The sequence below is a fragment of the Pteropus alecto genome, unplaced genomic scaffold, assembly GCF_000325575.1.
Source record: "Pteropus alecto unplaced genomic scaffold, ASM32557v1 scaffold157, whole genome shotgun sequence".
NCBI lineage: Eukaryota > Metazoa > Chordata > Mammalia > Chiroptera > Pteropodidae > Pteropus > Pteropus alecto.
The window spans coordinates 3,277,100-3,289,607 of record NW_006440626.1 but is presented as its reverse complement, the minus strand read 5'-3'; the positions used below and the strand labels follow the sequence as shown (position 1 = coordinate 3,289,607).

General features: G+C 50.4%; 1 protein-coding gene and 1 pseudogene across 2 annotated transcripts in view; both read right to left on the bottom strand.

The window, feature by feature from the left end:
* Positions 1-4,323: 4,323 nt before the first annotated feature.
* Positions 4,324-4,442, bottom strand: LOC112484290 (annotated as a pseudogene).
* An 898-nt stretch (positions 4,443-5,340) lies between these two features.
* TOB2 (transducer of ERBB2, 2) overlaps positions 5,341-12,508 on the bottom strand; it is a 10,697-nt gene continuing 3,529 nt past the window's right edge. For both annotated transcript variants that reach the window (XM_015593612.2, XM_006917380.3), the window contains exon 2: positions 5,341-9,238. In XM_015593612.2, the coding sequence (XP_015449098.1) occupies positions 8,111-9,148 (1,038 nt within the window). In that variant the 5' untranslated portion in view covers positions 9,149-9,238 and the 3' untranslated portion in view covers positions 5,341-8,110. The remainder of the gene's footprint in view (positions 9,239-12,508) is intronic.

The window sequence follows — 12,508 nt, the reverse complement described above, 5'->3', positions numbered from 1 at the left end:
CTGGGGTCTGCACGTGGTAGGAGGTCAATAAATATTTATTGAATAAAGGATTGAGTATCAGTTTTGCCTTTCAGACCTTCTCTGGGCTTTTTAAATTTTTTTTAAACAGCTTTATTGAGGAATAGTTGACATATAATAACCTGCACATACTTAAAGATTATAATTGATAAGTTTTGATATTATATACCCATGAAACCATCAACACGATCAAGATAATGAATATACTCATCACCCCCCAAATTTTCTTTTTCCCTCCTTTTAATCCCTCCCTCCGGTCCTTTCCTCTCTCCCTCTCCTGTCCCCAGGCAACGGCTAAACTGCTTGCTGTGGATATATGACTAATTTGCATTTTCTAGAATTTTCTATAAATGGATTCTTTTTGGGGGGGTCTGGCTTTCATGATTATTTTGAGAGTGTTGTTGCATGCGTCAGTAGTTCATCTTTTTTATGGCTGAGTAGTATTCCATAGTGTAGCTCCTTTCATTCCTTGAAGGACATTTGATTTGTTTCCAGTTTGGGGCTAACAAATAAAACTGCTATGAACATTTGTGTATAAGTCTATGTGTGGACATATATTTCCTTTTCTTATGGGTAAATACTTAGGAATCAAATGGCTGGATCACTTTGTAGGTGTATGTTTAACTTTTAAAGAAGCTTCCAAATTATTTTCTGAAGTGGTTGTACCATTTACATTCTCACCAGCAGTGCATGAAAGTTATTCATTCCTTCACATCTTCGCTAATACTTTGTATGGTCAGTCTTTTAAATTTCACCTGTTCTAATGGGTATGTTCATTGTGACTTTAGTTTGCATTTTCCTAATGACTAACGATATTGAGCATCTTTTCGTGTGCTTATTTGCTATCTGTATGCCTTCTTTGTGAAGTGCCCATTCAGATCTTTTCTCCACTTTTGTATTAGGTTGATTTTTTATAATTGAGTTTTGAAAGTTCTTTATAGATTCTGGACACAAGCCCTTTTATCAGATACATAATTTGCAAATATTTTCTCTCAGTCTGTAACGTGGTTTTCATTCTCTTCATGATATCTAAGGGTTTTTCTTTTTCTTTTTTTTTTTTTTTATAAAGTCCGATTTATCAGTTTTTTCTTTTATGGATCATTCTTTTGGAATCTTATCTAAGAAATCTTTGCCCAATACAAGATCACAAAGATTTTTTCCCTTTGTTTTCTTTTAGAGGTTTTATAGTTTAGTTGTATATTTCTGCCTTCTGGATATCTTCTTGAAGGGGTCGTCTACACTTGCGGTGCCCAAGGCTTCCCCACCTCAGTCGTCTGTTCTTGCATCTCATTTCTCTTTCCTTCTCCCCACTGACCCCCCGGACCTCCTCGATGCTGAGTCCGGGTGTCCTCTTGCCCTGGAGAACTTGGTATGTGTCCTGTGCTCATGCTCTAGCTTCTATCACCCCTCTGAAGAGCCATCCTGGGGCGGGTAGCAGCCTCTTCCTGGCACCTTACGGCCCCTGGGCTTGCCTCTGCCGTGGATCCGATCATAATGACCAGGGTCTGTCTTCTGTCCCACTCCTCTGCCACTAGAAGCCTCCCACAATCCTTCAGCAGGCCCATGCTCAGGACCCAGCTCAAGGCCTGGCATCAAATAGGGGCCCAAGAAGGTCTGTTGATTAACTGTGAGAGAACACTGTCTCACTCTCTCTGCCCCAGACACAGAGAAGGCAAGCTGGGGTGAGAGACCTAACTCTCACATTTAAGGTAAAATCTCAACTCCCCATCTGGGCTGTGGGGCCCGTGATGTGGCCCTGAGGACTTCCACGACCTCATCTTGTGCTGCCGGCTTCTTCATTCCCTATGCACACCATGCTGGTTTCTGCCTCCCCTGCCTGCAGAAGTGGCAGACCCCTCTGCTGCTCTCTCTGCTAATTCTTTTGTAATTCAGATCTAAGTTTGAAAGCCCCCTACTTACAAAGGTCCCCCTTCCTCCTACCACGCAATCTAAAGGGGCCACTTGGTCCCTAGCTGCCATCACCGGTTGGTTGTGATGGTCTTGATGGCACATCCTCACTGTATGACATTTTCTCACTCGTTTGTGGTTAAGAGAACATCATCCTCAGGAGAGCAGGGAGTTTGTCTGCTGTCTGCCCTTATTTTCCTCATGCTTAGAACAGTGTCCAGCACTTATGGGGGCTCCATGTCGAATGGTGAATATTGAACGTTAAACGTTTGTAAATCAAGGCAGAAGTCGCCGAAGGATGCAGATGTCCGGGAGGCTGGGCCAGGCCTCTTCTTGTGCCCGGCCTTACCCGGGCCCGCCACAGCCCAGTAGTGTTCTGATCAGATCCTCGTGCCTAGGGGGGTCTCCGTCAGTCACCATGTGGTCCTGCCCAGGGCTCAGGCTATCACTGTCTCCTCTCCTCTCTGGGAAAGGTGCCACAGCACAGGGTCCTCTGGGGGCCTGGGAGCCAGTGGGGCAGGAAGAGGTGCTGGCCCAGGGATCAGCCCGAATGGCCTAGCTGGACAGGAGCCTAGCCAGGCAGGGGCCTAGCTCCACTGTCCCTCATTGTACAAATGGGACAGATATCAAGAGGGGAGAGAGATGTTTGAGGTTACACAGAGTCGGCAGCTGTGAGGACTGAGAACACACTTCTCTTGCTGGCAGTGAAATTCCCCAAATTAAAAACGGGCAGCTTAGCAGGTTCCTGTCGCCCAGGGGCTTGGAGACTTCCTGGCTGGTCTCAGCCTGTCCTTAGATCCTGCCTAGGCCAAATTGGCCAGGCCCAGGGAGAGGAGGAGGTAGGGTAAGTGCGTGCCCCTCCATACCTTGACTCATTTAGGGGGAGGTGGCATTGGTGGAGACCAGACAGCGGCATTCCCTTGGCCCACGGGAGGACACTGACTCAGGCAAGCAGTGACAAACAGAGCCAGGTCCTCCCATGGCCATGACTCACCCCCACCCGCCCATATGCCTCTTTAGGGAGAACCTCCCAGGAGGTTTCAGGGCACACATCCAGGGCCCATCCCATCCAGAGGCAGAAGCCTGGGCCCCTGTAGAAGGGGCGTGGCAATCAGCATACCTTACAGGATGCTATCTTGCTAGGGGACAAGCAGCCTCCCGCCTTGGCAGAGGGCAGCGCAGGGGCCAGCCTAGGCTCTGCTGTTCAGAGGATGGAGTTTCTTTCCTTTTCCAGCCCAGCCTGGTCCTGCTGCTGGCAGAGTTGGGTTTTGGCCTGTTGGATGATGCAAGGACATATCCTGGACTGGGTTGGCCGGTGGCTTTTGAGGATGGACAATAATAGCCCTGATGATGCAAATGATACTTGTCATTTACTCTGGGCCAGTCATTGTGCTCAGCATTTCCCACTCATTATTTCGCTTAATATCACAAGCAGACACAATTATTATCCCCATTTTAGAGGTGAAGGGACTGAGGCACCAGAGTAGGTGAAGTGGTTTGCTTGAGTGAGGTCACCCAGCTAGGAGAGGCAGGGCTGGGACTGGAACCTGCATTTCCTAAGAGAGCAGAATCCAGACTCTTCCTTGACAGGTGCCTCTCTGACAGGTTCCCTGGGGAAAGGCCTTGGCCTTGTTTTCCTCCTTCCTGGCTAACTCATACTCTTTCTTCACCTGCTAATCCTGGGCTCTCAAACCCCCTGCACATACCTGTCCTATAACTTCTGTGCCACCTGTGCTTCCGGGGCTGATAACACACACACACACACACACACACACACACACACACACACACACACAATTTATATAGCTATAATGAAGCCGGTACTTTATTAACATAAGTAGGAATGTTCAAGAGGTCTTGGCAACTTGGACACCGAGATGCAGGGACAGGCTAAGCTTTCCCCTGACAAGACAGAGGAAACCGAGACCCCTGGGACCTCTGGGACTGGCTTTATGTCTGGCAGTCCAAGGCCTTGGCATCCTGGACTAGGGCCTCCCTCTGCTCAAGAGGTGCCATGGGGGGAAGTGGCCCATGGAAGGGCCAGACATCAAGGGCTCCTGGGACCCTGTGCAGAAGTCAAGTGTTTGGCCTGCAAGCTTCTAGGCTCAGGTCACACGCTTGGGTGGGGAGGAGTCAGTTTGGGCCTGTTTGGGAGTGAGGGGTCTGAGGAGGCTGTCACATCATTGATTTCCTGAAGAGCTGCCTGCCTCTGGCCCAGCCTAGAGGTGGCAAGGTCAGCCCTCCCATGCCTCCCCTCAATGTCTCTTCCATAGATGTTACCAGTTTGTTTGTTTGTTTGTTTGTTTTTAAGGTGAGGCAACCCTTGGTTGACCCTCACAGATTGCAAGGAACAATCTTACAATAAGCTTACAATCCCTTATTCTTTTTTATTTTTTACACCGACAGTACCTGGTCTTCCTAGGTGATCTCCCATCCAAGTACTAAACAGGCCCAATCCTGCTTAGCTTCCGAGATCAGATGGGATCAGGCTTGCTCAGGGTAGCATGGCTGTAGACCAGATGTTACCAGTTTCACACATGAAAAAGTCACACACGGGGCAAAGTCTCAGCTTCCTCACTTCCTAGTTTTGTAAATTTAGCAGGTAATCGAACTCAGAGCCCATTTCTCAACTGTATTGTAGAGATAATTCCTGTATCGCCAGGTTGCTGTGAGGGTGAAATAGATTCAGCAAGTACCAGGCTGCCCTCTTCCACCAGGGACCTTGCAGGGCTGATGTGAAGAACCACTGCTGGGAAGAAGGTACCCAAGGGGCAGTTTCTCCATGATGGGCAGCACTAACAGGGGCCCTGGGAGAGGAGGGCAGTGGCTGAGCCCCCACGGACATCAAGTGGGAGACTGGCCCCACTCCAGCCCCAGGCTCAGGTGGGCCCTCTCACACCCAATGCAGCAGAAGCTCTAGAGGGGCTGAGAATCCAAGCACCAGCTTTTTGGACAGAACTTGGCTGAGGTGGGCTCTTCTCATCCTTGCCCAACCTGAGGGTTCAGTGGGCTGGGGCGGGCAAATGCTATACCAAGGGCTGGCTGGAGGCTAATCCCTCCCTCCTCAGGTCTCCAACACATAGGCTCTTCCTAAAAGAGCCACAGAGACTATCGTGTTCCCAAGGCTCTGCCTCCAGCCCTGGATCCACCACCTCCCGTGGAGGGAGCTGAGGCACTTCCCAAGCTCTCGGAACCTGTCTCCAGCAGTGTGGAAAAGGACCCACAGGAGCGAGTGCTCCGAGGTGTCCTGTGTGGATGGGATAGGTGGTAGGAAGGGGTCTGTGACACTCATGCCCATCCAGGGGTCAGGTGAGGATAAGCAATTGTTTCTTGAAGTGATAAGGGCTGGGTCACTTCTACTCTCTCCGTCCTATAAGGGGGCCCAGAAATAAAACAAGCCGGGAGAAGCAGAAGGCTATTATATATCATGCTTTTAATACAAACTTAAAAAAATCTGGAACAATATAAACTGTACAGATTTGATCAATCTTTTTGTTTTGTTTTTAAACTAAACCTCTAAGCACACCAATGTCCCATTCCAAAATATTGCACAACATTCTGAATACAAAACGCTTGATTGTATTCTTCCTTCACTAAAGAAAACAAGTTCATTGCCCTGCTCCCCCAAGCCCCTCTCCACATAGCCTCAATGCCCCCTTCCCTTCCTTAAGGGTCAAACTAGAGAATCTATAGCTCACTGCATTGAGAAAAATACATCATTCTGGACTAAAAGTTTACATTCTTTACAAGACAATCCACCTTTTGATTTGTTGGGAAAGAGGGGGTAGATAGAGGATGGGGAAAGGGGAGAAATAGGTTTTATTCTCCTTTTTTATTTTAAAGTTTGTTTTTCCTGAAAAAATATCTTTCTCTCCTCTTTTTAAGAAAAAATCTTGAAAAGAAAAAAATTACATTTTTTACGTTAGAAATATACATATATTATATATACCTCTTACATTTTACAAATGTAGCAAATTATTCAATACAAACGGACACCAAAAAATGTAAAAAATAAAAAAAAAGTTTTCCTACGAAACCAGGTAAATTAGTGCAGATTTTTGTTTTCTTAAAAAAAATAAAATTGAAGCAAAAATGCCTAGATTTGAGACGAGACAGACCGTACTGGGCCCAAGAGCCCGGCGCTGGAGTCATGCTCCTGATACACGCTTTTCAAGACACTAAGGGGTGGTCACCCCTCTCCCTGTATGTGGTGAGAAACAAGCTGACCGGGGGTGGTGGGTACCTGCGTGTGGGAGTGTGTGTGGGGGACTGGGAGGGGGCATAAGGCAGCATCCAACCTTTCCCAGAGAGCAGCAATCTGCCTGGGCCTGTCACCTGTGTGGGAACCGAGGGCTAGGGAGAGGGTGGCGCAGACTGGGCTGGCCCCTGAGAAGTTTAGGGGAACAGATGGTGCTGGGCTGAGGAGTCAGAGCATTGCCCCGCTGGGGGAGGTAGAGCTGGTGCCCAGTGCAGGGAGAGGAGGCTGGCAGTGTCTGGGCCAGACCCACTGCCAGAGCAGTTGCCCACCTGGGATAGCTGGAGAGGATGGGGTCGGGTGGCGAGGGCTTTGGTACTTTCTGGTGATGGGGGCCCTGATGCCCTGTGCCCCACTTGCCAAAGCATTACGACGTGGAAGCCAGCTCACTAGGTTCGGGCTGGAGAGACAACTTCTCTTCCTGCAGAGGTGGGGAGCCAGTGCTCTTCCATAATCCAACACCTGGGCTGCGGTGGCCGAGCCCGGCCTGCCCAGAAGACCTCTCTTCACGGCATCAAGGCCCCGTGGGGTTGGGTCGGTCGGGCAGTGAGAGGGGATGGCAAGAGGTACCAAAAAGTTCTCAAGCAGGAAGGGGCAGAAATGTACTAAAACATCTACAACCAAAGGACCAAAGAGTCTCAGCTGGAGGATTAGGGCCGCCCACTACGGGCACTGACCCAGAGCTCCTGGCCCCTAGGGAGCTCAGGTGAGCAGCCCCCGCCTTGGGCTTAGGTCACACAACGGGATGGTCTGAGTCCAGGGACTTCTTAGGCATCAGAGCCTGGATATTTCCTCAGCCCCTCACAGCTAACCCATTTTTCTTTTTTTGGTCAAAAACAAACAAAAGTGCAGATGCAGTCAGGAAACCAGTTCCTTCTGCAGTGCTTTCCCCTGGGAGTGTCTCAGGCTCAGCCGCAGTCTCACCCCACCGCACGAACCACCCTACAGGACTGAAACCCACCCTGGCCCGTTCCCCAACCTCACACATAAATTAAGCACTTGCTGCTACCCGGAATCACATCCAGAGGGGAAGCTTCACATGGCTTGGAACCCTTTAAAAACAGGACAGCAAACCATGCACACGCATGCGCGCGCGCACACGCCTGCACCGCCCCACCACCCTACCCACAACCTCAGGCCCTGGGAAAGGGGGCTGCATGAAAGAGACCACATGTCCAACGGGTTGGGTCTCCAGGGCCATGATAATAGTCTGGGCCAGGTGAGGATGGTGGCATGGAACCGCAGGACAGAGATGAAAGGGATTCCACTGGACAGACTGCCAACCTCCCTGGAGTTAGGTATCAGCTCTAGGGGGAGGGTGTCGAGTAGCCAGCCAGCTCCCCGTGATCCAAGCCTGAGAGGGGGTGGGGCCCAGGGTCAGACCTGTTTGGGTGGCAGGGCCCAAGAAGGCCTGCTGAGGTTGGATGGCTTTGAGTGAGAAGAGAGCTGGGTGATGGAGGCAGTGACAGGGGACTGCCTCTCCCTGTTCTGGGGAGGGCCAGGCCCCAGCTGCAGCTTTTCCTTCCCTGTGAGCTTGGACACACCAATCCTAAACCAGGGGTGTGAAGGAGGGAGGGAGCAGGGAGCAGCAATTCACATCTGGACCATTCTTAGCACAGGAAGCCACTAATTAAAGATGTTATATAGAAAACTACATGTAAAAAAAAAAAAAAGAAAAAAAAGTAAAACCCAAACCAACCAGATAAATCAGAGGCAGGCGGGGAAGCAGCAGAGGGGCTGAGTTAAGCGCGCTGGGGCGCTTCGGGAGCCCCTCCCGCTCCACGCCTGGCTGGATCTTTTCTCTAGAAGTGAGAGTGAGAAGATTGTAAATCTTTTTGTAAATTTTTCTTTTCCCGTTTTTTTGGCCTTTCCTTTCATTTCTCTTTTCTGTGGTCTTGGGTGCTCCTGGCCCCACAGGCAGGTGGGTGGTCAGTTGGCCAGCACGACGGGCTGGAACGGCTGGCTGGGGTACTGCATGGCGTTCAGGTTGTAGCTGAGGCCTTCCACGAAGGGTGTCTTCTCCAGGAAGAGGCTATTGGTGCCACCTCCAAATACCTGGGCCATGTCGAAGCTGCTGCTGTTGCAGGTGCCGGCCCCACTACCCCCAAAGGGGCCCGGGGTGCTGCCGCCCTGGCCATCGGCCCCATCAAAGAAGAGGCTGGGAGAGCCACTGCCATTGTACACGAACTCCTTGGCATTGGGCGAGAGCTGGGACTGCGGGGCCGGGTTGGCCGCGATGAAGTTCAGTGAATGCATAGACAAAGAGAGGCTCTTCTGCTTCAGCAGGCTGTTGGTGGGAGAGCGGGCCATGCGAGGCTGCTGCTGTGGGGGCTGCTGGCTGCTAGCCCCACCGCTGGCCACACTTCCCCCGCTTGCTGCCCCACCACCCTTCTTCATCTTGGTGGAGCCAAACTTGGTGGCAGCGAAGGAAGCGGTGGTAAAGGTGATGGGCTGGGCGGAGCGGGGCATGAAGGTGGGGCTGGGCGACTGGCCAAAGGATGGCGATGGGGAGTTGGACAGGGAGCTGTCCTGGCTGCCGATGGGAATGAATACCTGGGCGTCAGGGTTGAAGCTGCTCTTGATCTCCTTGTCCAGCTCCGGGGCAACACAGCCCTCACTGTCATCCAGGTACAGCACTTTTACAGCCCCCTTCTCGCCGATCTGGTAGGACACCTCGAAAGGGTCAATCCAGACGCTCAGCTCCTCAGGCACGTTGGCCCGCACATCCTCCACCGCCAGGCCACTCCGCTTGGCAGCCAACTCCACCACGGGGTCCACTATCTCCCCAATGTGGACACAGCGAAAGCCAGAGCCCTTCAGAGGCTTGTCAGGGTACCAGTGGCCTTCATATTTCTTTTTCAAGAGCCGTTCTAGCTCTTCTCCAAACAGGTCTGCCCGGCGCCGGGGCAGCTTGTTGTACAAGTAGGAGATGATGAAGTTCAGGGCCACTTTGATCTCCAGCTGCATGGTCCTTTCCTAGGCAGAGAATCAGCACGTGTGCAAGCCAAGGGTAGTGGCAGGAGATGGACGGTGAGCAGCCTTGGGCTCCAGACAGCTCTGGGAAACAAGAGAGGGCGTCATGAGTAGACATGCAGAAAGCCAAGTGGTGAAGGACAGATGGAAAAGCACCAGCTTCAGAACACACAGACCCAAGGTCCCATTTCTGTTCCATTAGTAAGTAGCTTAATTGTGTGACTGTGGGCAATCACCTTTTCTGAACTTTAGTTTTCTGATCCTTATATTAAAACATGAGACTATCATGAACATTACATTAGTTCAAGAATGTAGACTGCCTCCCGCTGTACCTGGTATTTAGTAGTACTTGATAAAATTAGCTATTATTTTAAGCAATTCTAAAGAAACAGGCATGCTGTGGTTTCTGGTATTTTGAGAATTCAAATCACTGTACGACTGACACACACACAAAATCAAGCCCTTAATTCAGCGGAAGGAGGGAAGGCTCCTGCTGACTTGTCTCTGGCATATCTCGGTGGAATCGTGGTCCCAAACCGTCGCAGGCCAAGATAAGGTTAAAATCTTTGGTTTTCCTCCTTCGATGGAAAGGCATACAGGTCACTGAACGAGAAGCAGCACTGCTCACTTCTCACTGCGGAGCTTGGCTCCCTGGGGGGCTGTGCGCTCCTTGGGCTCACTCGGGGTTTGCAGAACTGATTTAGGAACTCCACAGTGTGCCCGAGGTGAGCACTGCCACCCAGATAGCCTCCAGGACTAGAGATGAGAGCATGATCCCCAGGAAAAAGTCAAGACCTGTCACAACCAGAGGCCTGGGCCAACAACGGAACTGCTGACTAGGGGCTACCCCAGGGAAGCCAAGAGAAGGCGAGGGAAGGAGGGCCCTGCCGGCCAACAAAGCCTTAAGAGCAGCACTAGTATGGCCTGAGGGAATCTCTGTAGTTTCTGGCTAGAGTATAAGTGACAAGGGGGGCAAAGAGAAGAAATTTTCCATCACCCTGCAGCCTCCAGCTGGAGACCTGTCATCACTCAGTCTCCCGGGGACTGTCTGACCACCTGTCCTCGGCACCAGATCAGATTTATGAAGTGTTTGGAGATCCCTGGAGAGGAGGCGGCCCAAGATAAACACTCAGATTGTTATTTTGGGATTCTCTCACAGCCAGATCGCACAGAGGTCAAAAAGGTTTATTCCCGAGTCCTGGGCCAGCCTCGTGTCTCAGGATGATGATCTGTGAGGTTCTGAGAACCAGCGATCCTCATCTCCTCACTTTCTCCAAAAGGGCAACTCTAGGCCCATGCTGTGGGAGAAATGAACCGCAAAGGCCACTTTCAGGGATTATCAAGGCCAGAACATGTTCCTAGCCAGACCCTGGGTGACATTGTGCTGCTGAGCTCAGCACAGAGACAAGAGTGATCCATGATCCATCAAGGGCATCCTATCCTGTGATAGACCTGGAGCTGGAATTTTATTAAAATCCCTCCTGGGTCCAGCACAGAGTATCTAGGGGCTAATTCTAGGTTCAAGGATCTTGAGTTTTCTGAACACCTGCCTCAAGTCACTTCCCTGTAATTCTCAGCCCAGGGCCATGGCTCCTAGGGGCATTTTTGGGACTGACTTCTCCAGCGAAGCTCTCTGGGATAAGCATCAGAAGATGCACCGGTCAACCTGGAGCACCGTATACACTGGCTAGGTCTCGGCCCGCCCTCATTTCAAGTCTGAGCAGACAGAGGGTCATGTGGGGGAGTCAAAAGAGATGTCGTGAGCATGGCCTCTCAAGCTCTCCATAGGGGTGCTCAGGATTCAGGAGACCCTTGCTCCCTTTTATCCCTGCCTCCATCGCACACTTAATCTCCAGATTAAGTGTGTCTATTCATGGTCATCACAGATCAATTCCAGGGTCCTTCAAGGTTTAAAAAGAAGTAGGAAGAATGGTAAAGATAAGGGGCTTTCCGTTTACGAGGATTGGCTTCACTACCAGATACAAAGCTAGCTACCAGGACTTTGGGCCTCTCCTCAAGAATGGAGGTTTACAAAGGGCCACAGAAGCCCGCTGGAGGGGTCCAACACGGAGGAGACTAAGAAGTTGTGAAGAAAGCTAGCAGTAGTTCCCAAGGGTAAGTCAGGAGTTAAAGATGATGTTTTCAAAATCTAAAACAGACCTGAATACCACATATGATGTTTCTCCCAAGGTATCACATGGCCTCTTGGTATGCTACCCAGACCCAAGGGCTCCTACACCTTTCTAGGCTTCTTCAAACCTTGCTGCATAATTGCCTTCCAAATTTACCTCCTCTGAACAGTTCAGCCTCAAAATGGGAGCGTTTTAAATGCAGGCCAAAGTCATTGGGAAATAAGCTTCCCACCCCGAAATAACAATAGAACCACTGTCATCAGCCCTGCCTAACTAACCACTTTCTGCAGCATAAGCAACTAAAGCTGCACACCAATTTATATCTCAGTGATGCTGCTGCACAAATAAGGAAGTATATAATGCTACCTTTGCCTCTTTAATTGGAGAACAGGCCAGGCTAGATGGCTGTGGGGTGGAACCTTACAAAAATGCCGGACAACCAGAATGAGATTTTCTGCTTTATCAGCTCAGGCTCTAATTTTGACTTCAAGAAGCTTATGGAACAGAGGATTAAAGCTGTGGTGTCTTGTCTTTAACTAATGATAGAAGTGACCACTCCGATGAGTTTGCTCTTTTTTTTTTTTTAACGGCCATCGTCTCCTACGCATTCTAATGCTTATATGTAAAAAATTCATAGAATGTGGTTAAGATTAGAAAGCTTAGAAATAACTACCTTTCAATAAAAAGAACAAGTAGATTTGAGGTAAGCAGCAGGACAGGACTCTTAAGACCTCTTACAACCCTGACTCAAGTGCAAAAGGCAGGAAGGTGGGCAAAAAGAGGCGGGGGCGGGGGGGGGGGGGCTAAGGGGGAGGCACGCACTGGCGGGACTGGCAGGGGCACGCCTCGGTCCGCAGTCACGCCCATGGGCATTCGCCCTCCTTAATTCCTGCCAGGAGGGAGTGGCAGCGCACCTCGGGGTTGGAGAAACGACTCTCCTTTTCCCGCAGGTCGTGGCGGTGTTACTCTGCGGTCATTCATTACCAGGAAGCCATAAGGAACCTTCCTATCTAGTGGCTTAAGGAGACTGTAACAGGGGCTGCTTTAGTGAAATCGACCACCCTCTACCGCCCCTTAATTAATATAAAACTATTTTTTAAATCTTTTTTTGGAGAACTGGCATGCAGATCTCTCTCTAGCATTAAGGAGTTCACGGTAGATTTTAACTTCCCAGGAACTGGGTGCCTGGATGCGCTTGGAGAGTGTGCACTCAGAACCCGTC